This window comes from Pyxicephalus adspersus, chromosome Z, assembly GCF_032062135.1.
Source record: "Pyxicephalus adspersus chromosome Z, UCB_Pads_2.0, whole genome shotgun sequence".
Classification (NCBI taxonomy): domain Eukaryota; kingdom Metazoa; phylum Chordata; class Amphibia; order Anura; family Pyxicephalidae; genus Pyxicephalus; species Pyxicephalus adspersus.
The window spans coordinates 44239366-44264728 of NC_092871.1; the positions used below are offsets into that span (position 1 = coordinate 44239366).

Genomic DNA, 25363 nt, shown 5'->3' on the forward strand with positions numbered 1-25363 from the left:
TACAGGCTGGGAACGGGGGTTATATGTTTGAGGGTATTTCTGGCTACTCCAGGTGCCCTCTTCTGGTACTCCTCTTCCATTAATGGGCCATTTCGGTTGCCCAGAAGCCTACGCCTCACAATGGGATCCTCTGCTTGCCCTTTTTTGTTTTTGGTCTCTGGTCCTATTTTTTCCAGATAGACCCTTGGGCAAGGATGTTATCCTCACCAAAGTGATTCAGCTACTAATTCAGATGTTTTTTTTGTTTGTTTTTTTTTTGTTTTCTTTAAGGTTCTCCTTTGTACTATGATCTCCCTTCACCTTTCTTTACTCTGATTTTTTGGAGGATGCTCGGGTGCTGCAGCACTGCCCGTATGGTACTGGTTTTACACTCTCTCTCTCTCTCTCTAAATTTATCCCATGGTTAGGGTAATATCACTTAATGTTAAAGGCCTGAATTCTAATATTAAGCGTAAATTGGCCTTACAGGAATTGAAACGTCTAGAGGCAGGTATTGCCTTCTTCCAAGAAACACATTTGGATAAGCTAGGCACCTTTAATTTTGCCAAACGTCAATACCTGAATATATATTCAGCTCCTGGTAGGAACAAAAGAATCATCTGGGGAAGACATATTCATTCACGCTCAAACTACTTTTTCAGTGACTAAATCCATACTTGACCCAGAAGGCCGATTTATCATTCTACAAGGCTGGTTAGAGGCAAACATTTATGCACCTAACACTTCCCAAGTGCAATTTCTTGAGAAGGTGCTATCTACACGGTCACTCTATGCTAACCCTACTGTCACAATACTGCGTAAAGTTATAGATTTGAGGCATAAGCTTAAGGAGCTAGCTCTCGTTAAAGTTAAAAAATCTGTGATGTACCTGTGTCAACAGTATTATGATAAGGGCAACAAAGCCTATTCACTTTTAGCTTGCCAAACACGTGATTAAACGGCCAAACTAACGCCAATGGCTCTAAAAGATCCTGGTGGTACTCTTCACTATGACCTTAAAATTATAGCTAAGATTTTTAGGGAATAATATTCTTATTAGTACAGTGCATAACTCACAAAAAGGTGATCAGCCTACCCTTAGGGCCCACATTTCTGAATATTTGTCGCACTGCCCTTTTTCTGTTTTGGAAGACACGGTGCTTGAAAAGTTTAATGAGCCTATCTTCTTGGAGGAAATAACTGCCAAAATAAAGACCCTCTCGCTGGGTAAAGCCCCTGGGCCGGATGGGCCCCCGTACCTTATCTATAAAACCTACCACTCTTTCCCCACATTTAACTCCACTGTTTAATGATTTTTTTGGAAGGGGCTCCTATCCCTCACACCATGCAACATTCCTATATATCGGTATTTCCAAAACCTGGTAAAGATCCCCATTGCCCGACCAGCTATCGACCTATTGCCCTTTTGAATTCAGATTTGAAAATTTTTACCCGAATTTTAGCCACTAGGCTGGGTACCTATCTTCCTACAATTATATCAAAGGACCAGGTTGGCTTCATAATGGCTCGCCAAGCTGGTGATAATACTAGGTGTGTATTTGACATTATTGATGTTTTGAATAAACTTGACCAAGGGGCGGTGTTATTGAGTCTTGACGCTGAAAATTGTCTCAGCTGGTCTTGACGCTGGTCTTTAATTGTCTCAGCTGGACATTTTTAATACAAACGTTACAGTGGATAGGCATCAAAGGCCTTTTCCTTCGAGCTATTACAGCACTCTACACTGCACCTACTGTGGAAGTAAAATTGGCCCATGCAAATTCTCCTAAAATTGAAATTCAAAATGGCACTAGGCAGGGCTCTTTAATGAACCCCTGGCTAAAATGATTCGCCAAGACCCTGTTATTACCGGGGTTCCTATAAAAATAGAATTTAAAATTTACTATAGCTTTATATGCAGGTGATGTCCTACTGACCCTCACCAATCCCCTTATCTCTCTCCCCAATCTTCAAAAAGTGTTGAATGAATATGAATGAAAATTCTACCTAAGCTGTTGCATTATTTTACTACATTACCAGTTTCGATTCCACGTCCCTCGCTTGGAAGATTGCAGGCTATGACCCTCTAATGTATTTGGGGCTATAAGCGCTATTGCTTACTCAAATCAGTGCTTTGCTCCCATCGAAGCCGGGGAGGTCTAGGGGTCCCTGATTTTTTTAAGTACTATTTTGCAGTACAATTGCGGCAACTTGCGTCCTGGTCTACCCTGCTTTCTTTTAACAGATGAACAGAAATTGAAAAATTATGGATGGCTCCTATACATCCTAGTTCCTTTTTATGGAACTCGCATTATAATGCCACAGAAAGCTCCTTGTTAGGTCCTATACATTTATGGCTTCATTGTAAAAACAAATATGCCTTGACATCTCCTGCCTCGCTCCCTACCTCTTTTCTTTTCACACCCCTTCTCCTGGACAGTTTATCCCATCAGATGGTCCACCCATGGAGAATATCTCTTTCAGTTTCACCATATTGTGAATCCTTCCTCCAGACACCTTTTATCTTATGTGATAAGTTTGCACTCCCTTATACCTGCTTCTATGGCTACTTCCAAATATGCCATTATGCACAGTCCATTACTAGGACCTTAACATTTAATCGTATGACAGAATTTGAGAAACTATGTATTGGGGGCCCATCTCAGAGTCTCGGGGATTTATCTAATTTTAAATACTGAACAGCATGTCCTTTTGTCAAGCATCAATATATCCTAAAATGTGAACGTACACTGGGCAAAGACTTACCGTTAGAAATTTGGAAAATTATATGGAATAATGTGCGTAAAAGCTTGTTTTGTACATTATATAAAGAGAATATAAAATAGTAATGCGCTGGTACCTTACCCCAAGTGCATTACATGCTTTTTTTCAGGCTACTAGCAACATTTGTTGGGAGATGCGGAGTGGAGGTCGGTACTATATACCATATTTTTTGGTCCTGCCCTCTCATAATGCCAATTGGACTAGGGTTAATGCCCTCCTCTCTGCTATACTGGATACTCCTATATCACTCAATGTAGTCACTCACCTATTAGGCTTATCAGGGAAATTAGCATCCCATGTTTTAACAGCTGCTAGGTGCCTTATTCCTAAACTTGGAAATCTACTTCCCCCCGGGCATTATTAATCTCTATGCTAGGATAAAAGAGCTACATCTCATGGCCAGAATTTATGATAGGTTTGAAAAATGTATGGCAATTTGTGCTCCTTGGGACTATTTTCTGCATCTAATAAGTTCTGCCATGCTCCGGAAGCTTCTAACTTGGGTTTTGGTAATACGTCTTCGGTCAAAGGCTCCTTGAGAATAACTCCAAACATCTCAGCTGATTGATACCATACACCTGTTTTTAGTTCTAAATCCTCCTATGCTCTTATCCTTATTGCATCTTGTGTATTCTCTTTGATGTATTTTGTGTTTTCATTATATTTACTGAAAAATTGCTTCTGCTTTTTCTACTGTTATTATGTTCTATCCAAAGCAATATACATGTATATGATTTTTCATGTTATGTGGTTCGTCTCCCTATATTTTTGTTTATACTTACTGTTCTTTTTCTCTCTGTGTTTTGTTTGTTCAAACAAATTAATAAAAATTACCATTATAAAAAAAATGGGCCATTACATTTTAATATATTGCAAAAACAACATATAATATTGATAATTGTAACCATTCCAAAATACCTCACATATCTCTCTTTTGTTTATGTAGGTCCTACAACTAAGGGCAAGTTTGCTAGGAATGTAGACATGAGCCATCCTTTTTTTCAAACATGATATAACATATATATCTCTACGCAAACCATTTTGTCATTTGAAACACAATTCCAGGAGGAAGAAAAAACACTCACCAAGCCACCCAATTTACATCAATCTCTGTTTGGGAAAATCTGCATCCACAGGCACTCATTAGGTAGTACAAGTGTACTTCTATAAGCCATTGCTCTGTACGGATTCCTACATCACCCATCATACTCCGACGTCAAGGGCAAATTTGAATCTAACTGGTGACTTTGAAAAACATTTTAGTACAGTTATATTTTAAAACAGGCTGTGAGGAGACCAGGCCGCAAAGCCAGGGCCTCTAGTAAATCCCATTGCCGTGACTGAAGCAATAGAAGCACATTCGACGGCAAGCTGACCAGAAGCTCTTCTGCAGTTACAGTTGCTACTGAGGTTCATCTTCATACAGCCAGCATCCCTAACTCTCCAACCCGGAGCCCGACTACCCCTGCTTATATGGAAAAGGTATCTCTCTCCATGAATTCTTCTGTAATAGGTGAGGATGACTGGGACTGGAGGGCTCATCTTAGGGCGTTACCCACTATACATGATTGTAAGTATTGGCAGGTTGGAAGCGAGCTGTAAATCAGAGTTCCAGGCTCGGCAGCGCTCCATACAGCAAGTTACAGCTACCACACTTACGTTGCAAAATGCCTATTCTGATCTTACTACTCAAGTGGCAACCCACAGTACCATATAAGATAGACATGAAGTTCAACTTAATATGTTATTTCCACTCCAAGATGATGCAGAAAATCGTAACAGGCGCAACAATTTTTGCATACGGGGGCTTCCACAATCTGTTCCTAACTCGGTCCCCATTCTGCAGTTTGCTCTAGAGATTGATAGAGTCCACAGGACATTAGGCCCACGGAGTAAAGATCCCCAGCGACTGAGGGATGTGCTTTGCAGGATTAATTTTTACAGTACTAAAGAAGATATAATGCGCCAAGCTAGAGATGCAGAGCCCATTGAATATGCAGGTGCACGCCTTCAAATGCTATCAGATTTGTCCAAGTTTACGTTGGATCAAGGGTGTGCCCTCAAGCCTCTACTTGTGGTTCTGAAAGAAACAAATATACCCTATAGATGGGGTTATCCATTTTACTTCATTATACGCAAAGGTGGCAAAAATCATATCCTTCGATCTCCTACGTATCTTCCTCAGTTATTGATGGATTTGCAGCTTCCTCCTGTTACTCCACTGGAATGGCCATGAGCAATGCCTTCCCTATATTGAAGCCTTTCTGTTGTTTCTACCTACCCTATGCAACATCTCCCACTTTCTACACCTTTTGTACCCCCAGAAGCTGAAGCGGATCATATGGCTGGCACTGGCTTCCATCAAGAGCCATCCCCTTCATGACATCTTTAAATCCTGCTGAAGACTCAATTTTACTTTTGACATTTGGGTTCCAGTATTGGTAGATATGCCTTTTTTGATATCTGTATATATATATATATTTTTTTTTGGTTTCTTAATATATCTCTTCATTGGAATCCTAGAAATTTAGTGGAGCCATGAGTTGGCATTTCAACCGGCAATGTATTGAGCGAATATTATTGAGAATACCAGTGAATAGATGTTATGTAATAAGCCCCATCCTCTTCCCCTACATGCTTTGGTGGGCTTTGGGCCCACCTGATTCATGTGCATGATGGGGTCCAGGTTGACTAGTATATACCTACCTATTTAAAGTCCCGGATGCTCCCTTTGGAACTCTGATTTCATCTCTGTTGCTCCATGCTTGGCTTTTCTTTCTTTTTTTTACGGTCTTATATTGATGTTGTTTATATGCTATGTTAAGTTGGTTTGATATGTTTTGCATTTACCCAGTCAGGATTAGATTCGATTGTTCACCTCCTCTCGCCACAGACCTACATTTTCCCCCACAAAGGCCCACCGTCTATTTCGGATGGTAGTTTGGGACTTTTTTATCCCACCTTAGTTTTCACCCCACACGCGAGAAGTTAGCCCGTCTCGCCTGTGTGGTGACAACTTTCCCTTTCCTTATCCTCATGTCGCCACCCACTACACATTCTCAAATTTTTAAATTTCAATTTCTCAACACCAAGGGCCTTATTAGTCCCAACATAAAGCTAGAATACAAATAATGTTTTTTTCAGGAGACCCATTTCCAGACAAACTGGATTCCATTCCTCTGTAACCGTTATTATCCTATTTGGTTCCACAGTTCTAACCCTGATTCTCAAACGAAAGGAGTCTCTATAGCATTACATAAATCGCTACCAGTTCAAATCATAGATACCCATTCTGACCCACAGGGCAGATATTTAATCCCTATGGGACAGGAAGTTTACTATCGCCTCCTAATCAGCAACCGACAATGGCCATTACTTAATATTTGAAAATCTTAAAAGCAGTTGCTGAAGGCACTGTCATAACTAAACTTTGTACTTGACCCCTGGCTTGATACATCCTCTGGCAAAACCTCCATCTCCTACTCTAAATTGAACTCTTTCTAAACTAAATCGTATGAGCTTAGGTTGATGGACATTTGGCGTACACTTTACCCAACCACTAGGGTCTATACTTTTTATTTCCATTTGTACTCAATGTATTCATGCATTGACTATATACTAGTGAGTCACCCAGCACTTGATTGGCACCCAACTGCCTCTATAGCAGGGGTCAGCAAACTCCGGCCTTTAGCCCAGATACAACCTAGCCGTTAGTTTGTGCCGGCCTAACACCCCCTGGCCGATCCGGTCTAATGCGGTCCGGCAACCCCCGGAGCTCTGGTGTCGCTCCTTGCTGTAGCTTCCCTATTTACCGCACCGACATTGATACTTCAGCCCCTGCGGTAAATAGAGGAAAGCTCCCTGAAGGGAAATCCCTCTCCTCCGCAATGCATACGGAGGAGAGGGATTTCACTTCAGGGGATGTTCCCTGGTGGTGGGCGGAGCCATTAGGGCTGGACTCAGAGTCTGGCGTAGTGTGCTCCTGCCCACCGCTGAAATGGCCTAGTGGCCATAAAAGTTTGCCGACCCCTGCTCTGATCATTTCGCGTGACGTTGACTCTCCAACTCCCGCAAGTAGGATCTAGCGAATGAACCTGGAATTGTAATGACTTACTATTCAAGGACTCTCTATGCGCTGCTGGAGTCCAAGATTTGATAGCTAATTTTCTGGGGGATCATTCCTCGGACACCACCTCTCTCCCGACACAATGAGAAGCTATGAAAGCGGTCCTTAGGGGGGTCCTAACACAGCATGGAGCTAGACTTAAGAAGATTAGGACTCAGGACATTAAACTTACGTCTGACAAGATACGCTTGCTGGAGCAGCTACATAAGCAAAATATAGCTCCTGATGTATTTTTGGAACTGACAGCAGCAAGGACGCATCTATTTAGGTCTATAAGTATGGGGCTTGCACCCACGTACACCTGCCACATACATCCCCTCTATACGGAACTCCACCGTTAATTTGACATTTATCCCTAAAGACATCTTACAGGTCTTATATAATTATTACTGTAATTTATATCAACTAAACCCGGACCCAATATCACCGCTCTCCCTAGAGCAATATAAATTAGAAACAGCCCTCCCAGAACTAAATTCAGAGGCAACATCCTTTTTAGATTCCCCGTTTACTAAAGAGGAGGTTAGTGCGGCGATAAAAGCAACTCCACCTGGAAAGTCCAGGACCCGATGAATTTACTCCTTGATTTTATAAGATACACACTCTTTCTTTAGTTCCTTTCTTGACTAGGGTGTTCTCCTCCATATCGACAAACTTTCTCTTTTCACCACAAAGCCTTGAAGCACATGTTACCTTTATCCCTAAACCAGGCAAAGACCATACTGCATGTTCTAATTATAGACCTATATCCCTGATAATTGTGGATGTTAAATTGTTTTCTAAAATTATAGCAAATAAGTTATCTCATTACATAAATCCTTAATTCATAAGGATCAAACGGGATTTATTTATGGGAGAGAAGCGAGAGATAATACCAATAAAACTATTATATTGTCCCCTGTGTGGGGAGACTGGAAACTGAAAAATGAGAGCTCAAAATGAAACAAGTGTATATACAAATTACAGGATAATCACTATAAAATCCCGTTCTACCTACTAAGGAAAACAAACCAGGATACACATCTACTTTGCATACAGCTGGAAATGTTAATGCCAAATCACTAAAGGGTGTGATGGACAGTTTATGTGACTTTGCTATCCACAGAGTTAAAGTCACGTTATCCACAGCTGAGGACCATCAAATCGATTTTGCTTTAGACTATGTATACCAAGCAAATTCCCTAATCCTCCTTGTTTCAAGTGCCTATAAAAAGGTTTAGAAACTAAATAGTTACGCAGTAAAAAGCTGGAGGGAAAAATACACTCACAACATGTACGTCAGAGCCTAGAAAAAAATTCCCCTGTCTACGCACTCTTGTACGTACTAAACAGAGCCTCTTATTTTAGCCTTTCAATGCATAACTCCGTCACATTCATTCTGTGTATTTGTGCCTTTGCTATGTGACAGCTCAATAAGCTTTCTCTAGGACTGGGTCCTCCTGTATCTTCCATTCAGGACTGATTCTATATTATACACCCGCCTGTCTTAAAAAATGCAGGCCTCAATTACAAAAGGGAGCAACAATTGTGTACATCTAAAATCTAATGAGATGTTGTATGTAATGGAATTAGTCCTGTTCAGCGGCCTGGAACATTTTCCCTGATATTGGGAAATAGCTGCACTAAATTTTGTGCTTACATTTTTCACTTTGGTAGTGAACTAAGTGCACATTTTTTCACTTTGTATACTGTACAAAGAAACTGTGTAACTTCCTTTACATACAAATTGATTTATATCCAAATTTAAGTCAGTTTTACAAGACATTGATGTCACTGCTTTTAGCTATTAAGATGCTCCAGCTATCTTAAGTGTTAAGCCAAGGCACCCGGGAACACAACATATTCATGACTTCTACAGGTCTAGATGACAACCAGATAGTCTAGCAGGCAATAATAACCTGGGGAAATCTCTGCTGAGAACAGATTTTTTTGACCAGGTTGGACCTTTACTTGACTCTATTAGTAGAAAAAAAGCGCTGCAGATTTACTTGCCTACTCTTATGTGTAATGATATCAGTTGCAGGTATACAACATAGTATTCCTGGGCATGCAACAGTAATTCTTACGAAATCAATACAGTGATAAGATGCTTTGTCAAAAAGTTATTCCAGACTTTCTTGTATCTCATACAATCCTCTAAATCTGTAAATAAATGCTAATTGCTAAGCAGAAATCCCTGAAAATCATGAATGTTTTATTTGTTGACACTGACCCTTTAGCAAATTTCCTTATTTCTGTTTCTCAGTGCATTGAGAATAACAAATTCTACCATGAAAAATGCATGTCTCTTGTCCTTCAAAGCAGAAATAGGTTCCCTAAAAAAGGGATAAAGAGTCAGACATTACTATAGTGATGTACCAATGAAAAAACTTCAACTGGACCAAACCTTTAAATGGCAGATCCCCTGTACAGCACTAAACATGCAGGGAATTCTGAATGATAAAAAAACTTGGTCATGATCAAACTTGGTAAAGGTGTGATCTGTATTGACATATTTGGTCATCAGGCTTTTATTGAGGATGCAATTACATCACTGAACAACATAAATAATGCTTGATCTTCTACATAAACAAACTATGAACAAACTAAAAGAATTTTCTGGTGTTTTTATCTAAATTAATGACTTTTCATAGTGCCTGTGCTTTTTTATATTTACCTGTTTATGGGTATGGGGTACTAATGTACATACCCCTGTACTCATTCTCTAAAGAGTCTAAAGAAACACATCCTGTTTCGTGACTAAATCTGAGGAAAAGGACCTCAACCCTCAATGCTGGGACTGGTCCAGAGTTGAAGAAAAGCATGGGCCCTGATATGATACAGGAAGAGACGTGACTAACCTGATCAGATCAGACAAGTGGCAGCATCACCAGCTTTAGCATTGTGTCTTGTTTTACATCCATCCTATCCACCAATTAAAGGGTCAAGCTTTGGATTATAGTAACAACAAACCCAAAACTTATCCCTACTTGATCACCTCTAAACCAAGAATATGTTTTGTTTTGTTTGTTTTTTTCCCTTCAGTTGAGCATATAAGCTCTAAGACACAGGTCTACAAACCATAAAGCTGACTAACATAAAGGTGTAAACAGGATTTTATGGAAAAATTTGAAAAAAAAAACAGTGACAACTTGTTTGACTGGACACCTAATACATTCACTTAACCCACTTTTCTAAACAATTGTACAAAATGACAACCAAACATTGCAGGTACTAATAAACCGACCTAATTTTTTTTTTTCGGTTCAATCTTGTTTCTTTCTAAACTTCCATCTAAACATAGCCTAAGGTTTAACATTGTTGCCTGAGGTGTGTTTTAATGTTCAAGCTTCTTATTCACACTTTATACATAGATCTCTGCATCTGTCAATCATTGACCTTACATCTTGTTATTCTTGCCGCAAGCAATGACACAATGTAGTGTAATCATGGCAGAAAGAGAAAGGAGCCTGGAGATGGATATTTCAGTGCGTCACTACATTGTTTTTCTGCTCAGAAAAGCTTTGGAAAATAATTATCTGCTTCTGCCAGTGCTCCCGTAAACTCCCTATTCACACCTAGCATTAGGCTTATAGCCATGATCAGATAAAATCACAAATAAAAATTGTAAGCTGAGCCCATCACAACCTCTTTAAGGGAAAAATAAAGAATGGAGTGCAGCACTGAAAGTAATAAACATTAATTCAGCCAATGCCTTCAAATATAAGTGTGCAGATCTCTATAGTGGCTATTTGTCTGCACTATCTGAATATGCACCTTTGTGTATTTACACCCAAAATTGAAAACTGTTTTTGTTGTAGCTCACAGATTCTTTTTTTTTTGTACCAGGTGATTCTACCCAAAACACACTTCAAGTCCTAGGGTGACAATAGGAACTCATACTTCTGTATCAGGACAGCAGAAACAAGATATAATACCATACACCTCTCCTTTTCTCTGTTAAATAGAGGAGTGTGATTCTGTAGTCATCAGACCAAACCAAGAACAATGTAAGTGATAACAGTCAGTCCAAGCAGAGAGCACAAGAACCTACAGGAGTTCAAAGGGAGTTAGGAAACCATTTTAAGGGGAACAACTTAAAGGAGTTCTACGAGTGCTGAGATGAGAATATGCCACTTTGTCTTGGTTGCCGGGAGGCAAGAACAGTAAAATACAATCACTGTGCAAAAGAACGTCCTGCATGAATGCAATGAGCAATTACAGTTCTCATATCCATATCCAAGCAGAAATATTAATATTTAAAATCAAATTTCTTAAACTAAAATCATTCTATATATGTCTAGAAAGTCCCCAATGACTTTAGATCCCCATTACCAGGCACTAAGTAAGTTTAGAAACGTATACAGCAAGTATTCAGAGGAGATGTTATTATTATTATTATTATTAATAAACAGGATTTATATAGCGCCAACATATTACGCAGCGCTGTACATTAAATAGGGATTGCAAATGACAGACTAATACAGACAGTGATACAGGAGGAGAGGACCCTGCCCCGAAGAGCTTACAATCTAGTAGGTGGGGGAATTTCACACACAAAGGATGTGAGATATGTAGTGTGGGAAGTAGTGATGGTTTCAAATGACAGAAGAAGCCGGGTAGGCAAGTTTGAAAAAATGGGTTTTGAGCGCTCTTTTAAATGAGCAGAAAGTAGGAGCAAGCCGAATAGGACGAGGAAGACCATTCCAGAGAGTTGGAGCAGCTCTAGAAAAGTCTTGTATTCGGGCGTGTGATGAGGTTATGAGTGAGGAAGTCATTAGTTGGTCATTGGAGGAGCGGAGAGAGCGGCAGGGGGAGTATTTTTTAACCATGTCAGAGATGTAAGTGGGACAATAACTGTGTAGGGATTTGAAGGCAAAGCACAGGAGCTTAAATTTGATTCTAAGGTGAAAAGGAAGCCAATGGAGAGAACTACAAAGAGATGTAGCGGAAGAGGAGCGGAGCAAAGGATGGATGAGTCTGGCTGCAGCATTCATGATAGATTGGGGAGAGTCGGGTTAGTGGAATACCAGAGAGAAGGATGTTACAGTAGTCCAGACGAGAAATGATAAGAGCATGTACAAGGAGTTTGGTGGTCTCAGGGGACAGGTAGGGGCGGATTTTGGAGATGTTGCGTAGGTGAAAGTGACAGGACCTGGAAATGTTCTGAATATGGGGGGTGAATGAGAGGGCCGAGTCAAAGGTGACACCAAGACAACGTGCCTGAGGGGAGGGCCGAATAACAGTGTTGTTAACAGTTAGATATATGTCAGGGGGGGATTTGGAATTTGAGGGGGGGATGATGATGAGTTCTGTTTTATCCAGGTTGAGTTTCAGGAATCGGTCAGACATCCATGATGAGATGGCTGACAGGCAGCATGAGACCTTATCCAGGACTGAGGGAGACAGGTCAGGGGTGGACAGATAAATTTGGGTGTCATCAGCATACAGATGGTACTGTATGCCAAAGGAGGATATGAGACTACCGAGAGAGGAGGTATACAGAGAAAAGAGGACCGGTCCAAGGACTGACCCTTGGGGGACACCAACAGGGAGGAGAGTGGGTGAGGAGGAGTTACCATTGAAAGAAATTTGAAAGGAGCGGTCAGACAGATAGGAAGCAAACCAAGAGAGGGCAGTGTCACAGATACCAATGGAGCGTATGATTTGTATTAGAAGGGGATGATCAACAGTGTCAAAAGCAGAGGAAAGATCAAGGAGAAGGAGCAGGGAAAAGTTGCCTTGAGACTTAGCTCTGATGAGGTCATTGGCCACTTTAGTAAGGGCTGTTTCAGTGGAGTGGGCAGCTCTAAAACCAGACTGGAGGGGGTCAAGGAGAGAGTTGGTGCTCAGGTAATGGGTGAGTCTTTTGTAGACAAGGAGTTCAAGGAGTTTGGAGATATATGGGAGAAGGGAGATAGGGCGGTAGTTGGAGGGTAGGGAGGGGTCCAGTGAGGGTTTCTTTAGGATAGGGAGAATTATGGCATGTTTAAAAGCTGAGGGGTATTTACCAGTAGAAAGGGAGAGATTGAATAGTTCGGTTAGGGCAGGGGCCAGGGTGGAGGAATGGGCACGGAGTAGATCAGAAGGGATTGGGTCCAGTGGACATGTAGTGGATGGAGATGATGAGAGGAGAGTTAAGACTTCGTCCACAGTAACAGGGCTGAGGGAGGCCAGTGATGATTTACAGATGTATACTCAATTAAAATTATTGCCACCTTAGCTTATGCAATAGTTACCAAATAACATAATTACCAGTAAGTGACAGTTTTCTCACCAGTTCTCCTGTAATCAATGAAAACACATTTGTTTAATGAACCTGATCTGTCCAAGCAAAACAAAGCTGTCTTCTGGAGCATACAAATAACACAAAGCAAAAAACACCTCAGCATGGTATTTTTTTAGAATAGCCTGAAATTCAAAATACACATCAATACACACGCAACACAAAATGTCATTATGTCACATTTTGTCTCCCATATCAGAAAAGGGAACAGTTCATCTCGTGAAGTGACTGCTGCAGACACACATCCATAAGTAAAATGTACCACTATTTATGTCAGTGCCAGCCTATATAGCTCCTTTATGCCTACTGTGGTGAGACTAGCAGGATATTCCCATTATCTGGATGGCATGAAGTCCCCTTCTGCCCATTTCCCACTTTTTTGTGGCTGGCACAAAAAGCAATCTACTACTGAAACAAATACTGTATTTTCTTAAATATAAACCATATTTTCATTTTCATTTATGCTCAAGACTAGATGGTGCCTTGACCTCATGCTTTACACTCAGTCAATGTAAAAGTAGGTACTTTGGTTTATATTTGGATCTGTTTAAATTGGAGTATTTACAGTATGAGGGCTGTCACTGCTGGCGCTTTCTATTTACTTGTTCCATCTTCAATACTGAAGTTGTTGGATCAGCCAGGTATTTAAAAAGACATTTAATGATGTGTTATTAATATAGTGTCTCTGCTATCAATACACTGGGAGTGCCCTGGACTGGTATTCCCTGCAATGACCGATGACTGGAAACAAGTACTGTTTTAAATAGGCTGCTAATTGGTAAAAAAATGTGGTTCACAGATTCAAAGCATGTCATCAAATGTTGCTATAATCATTAATGAAGACAGGTTGCAGTGTCAATAGTAAAGAAACCACAGCAAACAAGTCATGGCATCAAACCATTAAAGGTGAGGCCTTGTGATCCCAATTACTTGCACTTGTTTTCCTTGCTGCATATGTTCAGAATCTGTGATAACACCCGGCTTGTTTGAAGACAGCATGACCACAGACTATTCATACTGTGCCTACAATTAGGCTTCATTACGGATGAATTCTGTCTATGGCTGAAGGACAATTACAGCACAATACATATTTGATATTGTGATAAGAGAGAGAACATAACATTTGAATTAGTTGAAATTTGTCTCTCCACAGCTGGAATATTAACAGAGCATGAAAAGCACCTTGAGACACATATTTATTGTTTTTTGAAGGCATTACAAGTAACTGATCTATATTTTGATGCAATACACTAATATATGCAACATCAGTCTACATTTAGTCTAAATATCCTTGTAATTACATTGACACCAATACAATTCTATTTTTCTTTATCATTTGACTTACCATGATATATACTTAACATATGATATACAATACATGAAGGAGCTTTTCACATTCACCCACACATCCATTTGTTAATGTTTTCTCAATAAGCATTCTCATTAGTATTTTTAAGAATTACTATCTTAGCAGCAGGCCATGCTGCTTGTCATGATTACATTCCTATTTTAACAGCCTCTTGTACTAAAAACAAGCAATATCTAAAGTGAATCTATCAGGATAGGAATTTTGTTTTGTAGCTCCCATTTTTTACTGGTTTTGAAGTTGCATGGCTGTCATCCTTATCACTGATTCATCTTTTAGTGAGTCACCAACCTGTATTAGGAATGTGCACACTAACTGTTTAGCATCTAACGCTGACAACTAAAGGATAAGTGTACTTTTTACATAATGTAATTTAATGTGTATTCATTACCCCAAGCATATGGTAAAGAAATGTCAATGGAACAACTTACCTGAGATGTGCTATTCATTTATTATACTTACCACTGCCTAATGCACAAGTGGGCAAACTTTTTTGCTCAGGGGCCATAATGAGTTCTAAAATTTGGCTGGGGGGCCGGGCCAGGATCAGATAGATGCAGTGCCGAGATGGGTGTCACTGAACATGACGTCATGATGACATAACCCTGCCCACTTCCCCGCGCCTGGGATTTGTACAGAGAACATTGTCCGCGGCTCTGGCCGGTGTGGCCCCCTAGCGGGGTCCTTCTCCAGAGGGCACCGGCCAGAACGGCGGACCGCGGATCTACTTCAGTGGAGCCACTGAAGTAGACAGAAAGTTCAACAGACCAGATAAAAAAGCCTAACGGGGCGAATATGGTCCGGGGGCCGAAAATTGCCCATACCTGGCCTAATGCATTCCCTGCAATGCAAAAGGACTACTTTGGGTTTCATAGTAGATGCAGCTTCTTTTGTTGTCTTTAGGTTCTGGGGGCAGAAGAATACCTGATACCAACTCAGCTGTGTGCCACCCAAAGCTTGACAACTGGCATTATCCTTTCCTATATACAGAAGGGGAACAATAAATAACTTACTTTTAAAGTCCACTTATCCTTTAAATGTAGTGTAGGACCACATGGACTATGAGGTATTTTTATAAAAGCAACATATGTAACTTTCAGCAAACATTGCTGGATGTGAATCAATCAAATTTAACATACATGCACCCAGAAAATTCACTTGCAGTGAATGTTTTGTGAGAAGAAGGAAGGAATACGAGGAAGATGAAGAATCAGTGAAGAATGTGCTTAGCTTAGAGGAAACAAAGTCACTTGTATAATGTTACACCCCACTTTATTCTAAAACAGTCTGACAGGCAGATGTTACAGGGCTGTTTGCTCAGTAATAAATGAAAAAGAGCCTGGGGAAACTGAGAGTCTGTCCTCATGCAGTGCTAAGTACCATTCTATGTACTCCCTGGGGAACAAAGGAATCGTCTATGATGTAAAGTGCTAAGTTTACAGTGTAAGGGTGTTGAGTGCTTACTGTTGGCTGGTGAAGTTAGGCTTTAAGTACCTCTTTAAAAAAAAAAAAGTTTTGTATGCATATCGAGTATTCATGATATATTTTTTATTAAACTGTAGATATTTTTTTATAAATATTCTCAGTATACCTATATCAGCTCCTTTGAATACAGCCAAATAGGCATGATTCATGCTTCTTAATTGCATGATGGATGATACAAGGAAGCTCCTCCTTCTATCCTAGAATTCTTCTTTCCATGAGCTTTTTCCCTTTACTTATTTTTCTTCTTCTGAGATTGTAAAAGATTCATATTGCTCCACAATACATTTATCCGCACAATATATTTATCTGTACAGATGTACAGAACAGTATGTCTATAAAGGTAAAAGTGTTCAGCAGAATAAAAGCAGTCTGCAAGGGGTACAGAACTGAACAGAAGCAGACCTGATTACACTAAAGGTTCAGTCTAAACTGCAGCCCAACCTCTGAAATACAAGGCAATCAATATTGCAAAGATAAACAGCATATATCATATGTCCTTATTGGGTTCAAATCTGGACAATATATTACAAAACTTTTGTTTTAAAATTTGGGAAACATATTTTAGTATTTTTAGTAAAGCTACGGCTGCAGTACTTTTCTGATACTGATCAGAATCGGTAAGGGGAATGGGCACCTACTAGATTGTAAGCTCTTCAGGGTAGGGTCCTCTCCTCCTGTGTCTCTGTCTGTATTCGTCTGTCATTTGCAACCCCTATTTATTATACAGTGCTGCGTAATATGTTGGCGCTATAAAAATCATGTTAATTAATAATAATAATAATAATAATAATAAATAAGGAATAGCTTTTCAAACCACAGTATACACAGTCTGGCCCGCCATCCTACAGTAACACAAAATACCTATGTGGTTCTGAAAAGAACTGGTAATTGCCCTGATATATTTGAATAACAAAAAAAAAATTAGTAATGCTGATAAACACAGGGAAAGGGTGGTTTAAATACAGTGACTACGATTTACTTTTATGTTTAAACATTTTTTTGTGTGCAGGGGCACATATAAATAAGGTTTCCTTTGTCTGATCATAGATGAGTCTTTTCCATCTTAACAAAGATATCATTTTTTCAAAATGTGTCCAAACTATTATCCAGAGTATATCTAAATGGTTTCTGATTTACCAAAGAGATACACACCTGTCGCTTTATTAGGTTCATCTAGCTACTACTAGGTTGGATCCCCTTTTTAACTTTAGAATTTGCATTCAGCATTCATTCATTCTATTTGCATAGACTCAACAAGGTGCTGGAAACATTCCTCAGTGATGTAGATTTATAATAATATGAATAACATCACACAGTTTTCTGCAGATTTGTCAGCACCACATCCCAAAGGTGTTCTATTGGATTGAGATTTGTTAACTGTGGAGGCCATTTGAGTATAATGAACTCATTGTTATGCTCAAGAAACCAGTTTGAGAGAATGTTAACTTTGTAACAAGGCACATTCTCTCCCGCTGGACCTTGCCATTAAAGGATAGGTATACTGTAGCCATAAAGAGAAGAACATGATCAGCAAAAGTTATAAGGTAGTCTGTCACATTTAATTGGTGCCTAATTGATACAAAAGGACCAGAGTCATCAGACCAGGAAATGTTTTTCCAAACTAGTCTTATCCTATTTTGTCTCCAAATTGTAGCCTCTAATGCTTGTTCTTAGCTGAGTGGATTGGCACCTGCTCTGGTCTCCTGCCCATCTGCTTCAAGGTTTTTCTTGTGCATTCAGAGATGCCCTTCCGCATATCCAATAGTAAGAGTAAGCACATCTGCACCCTATAACACTGAAATATTGAACTTCACTGCACTTCCACTGTATTAGGTTATCTTAGGTACCAGTAAGAAATACAACAACTAAGGAATACTGCCACCAAATGCACAAGGAAGTGGCTTTCCAGGTACAGTATTTTAGTTGATCACAAGAGATGACCAGAATGTCTTCTATACTCTGTGCTTTTGTGTTCATATGCTAGCATTACGTAAGTTTTACAGACTTTATTGGACAGATTGGGACTGGTTAACATGAAAAGTGGTATAGCATTAAAGCATATGAAATGTTCTCTGGTGTACAGGAGTAGCTGTAGCTATGCCATTCTTCTACTAATAATCTACACAAGTACTTCCCAATGCAAAGCATCGGCTGCTGGGGGTGGCAGAATACATACTCAGCCAATATGTGACACCCCACCCAAGCAAAGGACCCTACAGTTCTATTTGTCAAGCCTTTATATAATGGCTGTTTGTAAAATCATCTGTGTTGAGTCTAGTTGTATTTATTTGAAATATTATATAATCACCATGCATCCCCCAGCTATTCCTGTGTTAAACCTTTTTCACAAATGAACAAAGTTCCTTCAAATTGAGCACACGGTCTCTTGGGGAACTTGCAAAGCAAACAAACATCAAAGATCCCACTTTAATTTGACTGAATTTGCCTTATCAGCAGAAACTGGGCCAGTTTTAAGCAACCTAACAGGAAGGCTTCACAGTTTAAGTCCGCCGGGATTTGGTGTACTTATTCCAAGAAAGGCTGAGCTCATTATATTTTAAGTCATGAGTGACATGATCCCAAAGGTTAAGAAAAAAGGACTAAAGTTATATATATATATATATATATATATATATATATATTATAAAAAAAGAAGAAAGAAAGAGGCCAGTGGCAGCCAAACTTTTATCACAAAAAACATGAGACCTGGCAAAAAAAATTTTAAAGGAAAACCCTGCAAAAATGTAAAGTGCTGTGTGGGATAACACCCATTTAATGCAGACAGTTAAAGTGAACCTGTATTTAAAGATCAGTCTAAACATAGGGAATACAATGAGATCAAATGGAAAGAAAAAGCTGAACAACTTACTTAAATTTCCTTTTCATATATTTGTAAATATTTGTACAACCACATATCATAACAATATATTTTAAGAATATATATTTTTATTTTAAGTGTAATCCCTAACCATCTTCTAGTCTACTTCTGCAGCAGAAGGATGCAACTTACTATCAATCATGGCCATTAGCTCTTCACGCTTATTGATCCCTACCTCACCTTCCTTCTCACAGCAAGTTATGATGAATACAGAACCTACTTACAGGTCAAGGGATGCAGGTCAAAGGCATTTAACTAATATAGCTCTTTTCTTTGTGACTGGTCAAGTAAACTGAAGGCTGCATTACTACGGTGCCTGCACCTAAACTGTGTTTACAGATGAGCATTCCAGTACCTATGAATTAACCACCTATGGTGGTGTATAAAGAGAAAACCAGATTTCTTAGAGTAGTTTTCTCCTTCCTGCTTTTCTTTCCTTTGGGCCCTTGGTCCCTCCCAGGGTCTGCTAATCAGTGACAAGCAGATTGTCATAATGAAACAAAATGTTTTGATTTCTTTTACCTCACAGATATCTTTCAAGTGCTTGATGTAATGTCTTTCTGTGCTCATGATTTCATTGATGACATTGGCTCTCATCTGATCCCGGTTCTGGAGGGTCCTGCCAATACATAAGCAGTCGGAACTTGGGTCCAAATGCCCATTTTGCACTTCGCTGGTGCCCTCCTCCACTCCATCTTCCTGGTTTACCCAGAGCTGTAAAAAAAGACAATAAACATATTTAGTAAACCTAGAAAATAGTACTATTTGTCAAAAAAAAAAAAAAAGATAATCAATAGGATATCAGGTATTATACATATCTATGGTCTCCCTCCATGGCCTTGTAAAATATAAACCCCACATGCAGACATGGCAGTCTTTGGGAAAGTTACTTTTTGTACAGCACTACACTACACAATTGGCTACCTCAAGCTACAGACTAACGGTCATGATTCTTTTTGACTATGCACTGCATGTATTTAACTACTTATCAGGTCATTTCAGGGACAGAAGAGCAAAGTAAAGGTATGAACACTTACCTGGCCCATGTCTGTATTATTACTGACTGATTTGATGAAAAAGTGTGGAGGTCAGATGCAATATGTATAGTTAAAGCAACTGGGAATGTATAATACTTTGAAGAAGTGGAAAAGATAAAGAGTGGAAGTATTTCCCAACAATCATTTTTCTTGGCAACAATCCCATTTTTCTAATTTTCAATTTCTTTAGATCATTGTAATGGCAATAGAAAAACAAAAATACACTACCACTAATCACTGTTGTAGCATTTTGTTCACAGTAAAGATACTTCTTTTCTAGCTCTAATCAAATAAACTTTATGCTAATATACTGCATACACTATTAATTCAGTAAAGTACTGCTTTTCATCTGGAATTTTTTTTTTCTCCTCTAAATGAATGGATGAATAAACACAAGAGGTCACTTTACAGACCATATTCTTCTCTCAAAATAATGAGCTGCTTCTTACATGTTGCATGGTGTTGCAAACACTGTAGCATCTTCTACTATTAATTCAATACTGTAGTTGTTGGAAATCTCTTAATGGGAAGGTCTGAATATTCAGTAGTCTCAGTTCAAGGAGGGAACAATCAGTCTTTTTCTTTAAACACAGAGTAAGCCCATCTCTGCTGCAAATTCCTGCCAGACCCACTCAACACATACAATGGCTTTCCAGTGCAGTGCCAAACCACAAGACAAGGGGTCAACAAACGTCACATCTGAATTATAAGTGGAAAGCCTCTTCAAGCCTGACTAGGAAAATCTGTAGTAGGAGAAACATTTAGACTGTCATTTCTTCTAAAAATGTTGGTTGGCTGGTGATCTGTAGTTCCAATACTTCCCTAACCGATAACCACTAAGAATCAGGCTGCATTACATCTCTGTGTTCAAGTAATACCATGAAAAAATCAAGTTACACAGGACAGATTGCGGGGGGAGGAGCAGGAATATATGTAGTATCTTACAAATCTTTTAACATGTACAACAGTTCATATATATGTACTGAAATATGACAATTGTCTAACAGAAAGGGCTTTATAAATGCATCTAATGCAAGTATATATGGTAAGACATTTTCTCAGAGGATACAACATTGGATAAAACAGTCATTCTTTTTATCTACAATAAGACATAGCTACTTAAAATTTTAATGTTCAGCTTTAAACTTATAGCAACTGACAGGATATGCTGATTCCTCCTTTTCAACATGGACTGCTGGGACAGTGCAGCAGTAATTGTATTGATTATTTATTTATACTTCTTAGGTAATGCATACATACATACATAAATGACTAGCAAAAGAAAAATTATTACTACATCATGGAACTATGGGCCTATCCTATACTATCACCCTCATAGCCTTTATCATTTTATGGAAGAAAAACTTATTTATGCACTTTACCTGCGTGTCAAAGGATGGGAACTTTAAAAGTGTGTGAACTGTTTACAAAAAAGTTTGTAGGCTTTGTCTAAAATATTTAGTGCTAACCATCAGTGGCTACAAAACCCTTTCTTTGTGACAATTTATCAAAAATTGGTGTTGCTTATAAATTCAAATACTGTATAGCATATAAAAAAAAGGTAACAATGATAAAATTTGCACTTAACATGAATCAGTAAGGCATTTTCAAGTTTTTGTGAAAAACAAAAACACACTTCCTTTTTGGAACACATTTTTGGAATAAATATCTGCTGCTCCAAAGCGCAATATAGTCATGTGATCTTGCCAACCTTTATTACATCATCTTTAGCAACCAAGAGTATTATGTGTGCTTTTTCACTATTAGAGACTTCATATTTTATTGTATTCAGTCACATAAACCCTGCTTGGTAGACTTTCAGTGAATCAGCAATCAGCAAGGCATGAACATTTTGCAACCATACTAAAGAGGAATGAGAATATATCTGCTCTCTAATTCTTATAAGCTATACACATAAACAGGATTTTTAGATTATTATAAAAAATATATTTTCCTTAATGAATGTGTAAACATTAGCATATAATATAACTGGGCAGGGTGGAATCCTAAAATAAAGATGTGCTGAAGTCACAAGACTTGAGAAGGAGTAGCCATGGTACAACTGTAAAATGAAGAATAAAAAACCTAGCTGTCAGACTGCATTCAATATAAATGAATGAAGAGTGTAGGCCTCTGGGACCAGAATGCTGCAGCTGATAAGCACTTTCTGCACAGAAGAAATATTCTCACTACCTCCTACATACCTGAGTTTTTTATCTTTGAGATCCCCATGCAGATGCTGTCCTTCCTAAATTTTAGGAAAAGGCCACCTCTATTTTTTATAACTGTAATATTAGTATGTGATTCCAATTTGTTGATGCAATACTTTCAAGTGGAATATTAATTTACTGCAAAGTACTAATGCTTTGTATAGGTGGGCATATGGTGGGTTTCACAGTTGGGACAGTACATGGGTTTTGTTAGACAATAGCTCTCACCACTTGTAGATTTAGCTGCCAATTAACACAGTTTAAAACCGGTATCAAAGGTTTACAACTGTATGTGACCTCAATGAATAGAATTCTATCCCTTCATGGACAGATTACAAAGGTGGGTATGGGGGATCACAATAAAGACTATAATAAAACCTGAGCTCCCAACCATGGAATCAGATAATGAAAAATGTAATTAAAATAGGTAAAGGAGATCAATCATTTTATATATTTAACCTTAATTACCAGAATAAAACAGCCACCCAGGTCACAAGATTAGATGACCTTTCTGTATGGTTATTAATACCCACTGCAAACTGTCAAAGACCTAGGTAATTAGGTTCCTTAGATAAGTAGAATTACCTTGGATACTGCATGCAGAACCCATCTGGGAAACCTAATTTTTGTTTTCTCAGAATCAATAGATTCCATCATTAAAATAAATTTTGAACCAAATAAAAATGTCTGCTGCTTTCAGAAAGAAGTAATAAAGCGTGTTAAGCCTTTGCAATCCTGTCTGATTAGGTGACAGAGCAATTTTTTTGTCTTCTTTTGACTTGTTACTTCATGACAAGGCAGCTCACTGTCATTCACTCACCCATAGCTCTGCTGCAGGAATCTCACAAAATGCAATCTCATCTAGCCTATTAACCCTGTCACTGATACACAGGACTCCAACATCACATTCAGTGCATCAAAATGACAGAACAAATAGATGCATTCCAGACACAGAATAAACTTACACATGTGTACAAAAAGCTCACAAATATAAATATAAATATATATATATATATATATATATATATATATATATATGTAGTGATATTCTTTTTTTTATGTGTTTTGTTCATACTAGAAATCTCATCTTCAAAGATGAAGGTTTTTTATAGCAGCACATTTTTACATGGTAAAGAACAAGAATATCCAGCTGAACAATTCTTTTTTATCCTTTATTTTACTTTATCCCTTATAGGTTTAGGTTCAAGAAACAGGGCAGAGAAAGAGTCCAAGAACTGACAGTTATCTTTTTTTGTATAGAAAGTTATGTCCAAACAAATGCGATTCTTTTCTGCTTTAAGAGACCAAAAGTGCACTTCAAATTAAGTAAATGACTGACATTCTTCCACATGGCATCACTCAAGCAAATCCTAGTAGACTGTGCCTAGCCAAAGTGACTATGCTTACAGTCAGTTGACTGCACTCCAAAGTCTTATATTTAACTATAAAAGATCTTTTTTTCATATTTCTGTAAATATTAAATATTTTCTGTATAACATGACATGCACACTGGTAAAGTTTCTGACAGATCTGCTTTATAGTTTAAAGTTTATGGCTGCTTACCTGGACTTCATGCAATTTTTTTATTCAGACTGACTAATAACTGTTTTATGGCAATACATGGATGAACCTAAAGGCTAAAAAACAAATTAAAATATGAGGATAATAGAATGCATTATTTATGTAGGACACCTAGTTAACACATTTTTCATTGGGTTATCATCCATTATTTAGGGGAAAATAAATATATTTAATTTGATTATTGTTTTACTATCTGAAAGATTTGTAATTCTACACAGCCAAGCGAGTGACTGCAACATATCTGCCACACTGTGTGCCAGGCAGGTGACACATTTATTTCTTGGTTCAACAATTTAACTTCCTAAACCATTTCCCCTCCAGCCTGCTTACCGGACTATGAATCAACACCCACGTCTTAGTAGTCCTGTTGGAAAAAAAAGTGATCTGGAAAAGCAGCAAAGCTTAAATAGAGCTATAACTACACACACAACTAAACCTACTTGCACAGCTTAATGTGACAACTAAAACAGTAAAAAAATGTACCTTGAGAGTATATTCTGATTAGAAGCTGCAAAACACTTCCTTGCATTTTATGGCACTAGGCACATTCTACTTCTCTAGGCCTACTATATCCAGGCTATTTACCCCTTTTTATTATCTACCCCTAATAATACATTAGCATGAAAGCTGTAAATATAAAAAATAATATAATAGGTGGTGCCAAATACTGAAGACACTGGAACTGATGTTATTATTATTATTATTATTATGTTATAATTATTAGGTTATAATGATGATTAGCGCAGCTCTCTTTTGTATTGTACAGTTAGCCAGGGAAAACATGACAACAAATCCCACAAAAGGTATGTGAATGGCAGCTTGCACACAGAAATTGTGCTGAATAAACCTAGTTGTGTTTTCTTTTTAAGGTTTCTCTAAAGGTGTTTTCCTTCATTTATCATTGACACATAAATATTACTGGTTTGCTTAAATAAGTTTCTGGGTCTTTTACTAAAAGCAGTTTTTCATTGAACATTGAAACCTATTTTGCATTATTTTCAGTTATATTTGTTGCTGTAAAGTTCATTGGGCTCTCACTTCTGTCACAGTGAAATTGTGTTCGCTGTAAAGGTCTGCATGCAAGATTGCAATGCTGCCTCCATTTATTAACCTTTCATACTGATTTTCCTAGCCACTATTAATAAATAATGCACTTTTTTTCTTCTATAGCTAATTACAATGCCTGCACACCAGCAAACATCCAGCTGTCCTTTCTCCGTGAGCGCTTGATTTCTCAGGACTCAAATCTCACCGCAGGGGAATTGAATTCTGGTTTGGGTAGAATGAATGCATATATTATTTTTAGAACATAATAAATCAAGATATGAGAGAAGTGGGAGCAACATTATCAAAAGGACGTTTGGTTCTCTTCATTTGTGTTTGGATTTTTATTAAGCAATTTTAACCAATACTAGACAAAACTATGCAAAGACTCAGTTGGTGTCTGGGAAAAATAAGGAAGCCGCCATGCTGGTTACCTGTCTCTCTCCGGATTTCTTGAGTCACTGACCTGCGACAAGCTTGCAGCAAACCTCAAAACTCCTGATCTCTATACAGGGTCAATGGTGCCAGGGAATATACAGCATAACAAAAAAAAAATTTTCTGTCACCATAGGTTTTTTTAAGTTCTTAGGCTAATAAAGCTAACAGCA

General features: G+C 38.4%; 1 protein-coding gene across 1 annotated transcript in view; it reads right to left on the reverse strand.

The window, feature by feature from the left end:
- LOC140342941 (uncharacterized) overlaps nucleotides 1-25363 on the reverse strand; it is a 246050-nt gene that overhangs the window by 61060 nt on the left and 159627 nt on the right. The window contains exon 7 of the mRNA XM_072429314.1: nucleotides 19406-19597. Within this exon, the coding sequence (XP_072285415.1) occupies nucleotides 19406-19597 (192 nt within the window). The remainder of the gene's footprint in view (nucleotides 1-19405; nucleotides 19598-25363) is intronic.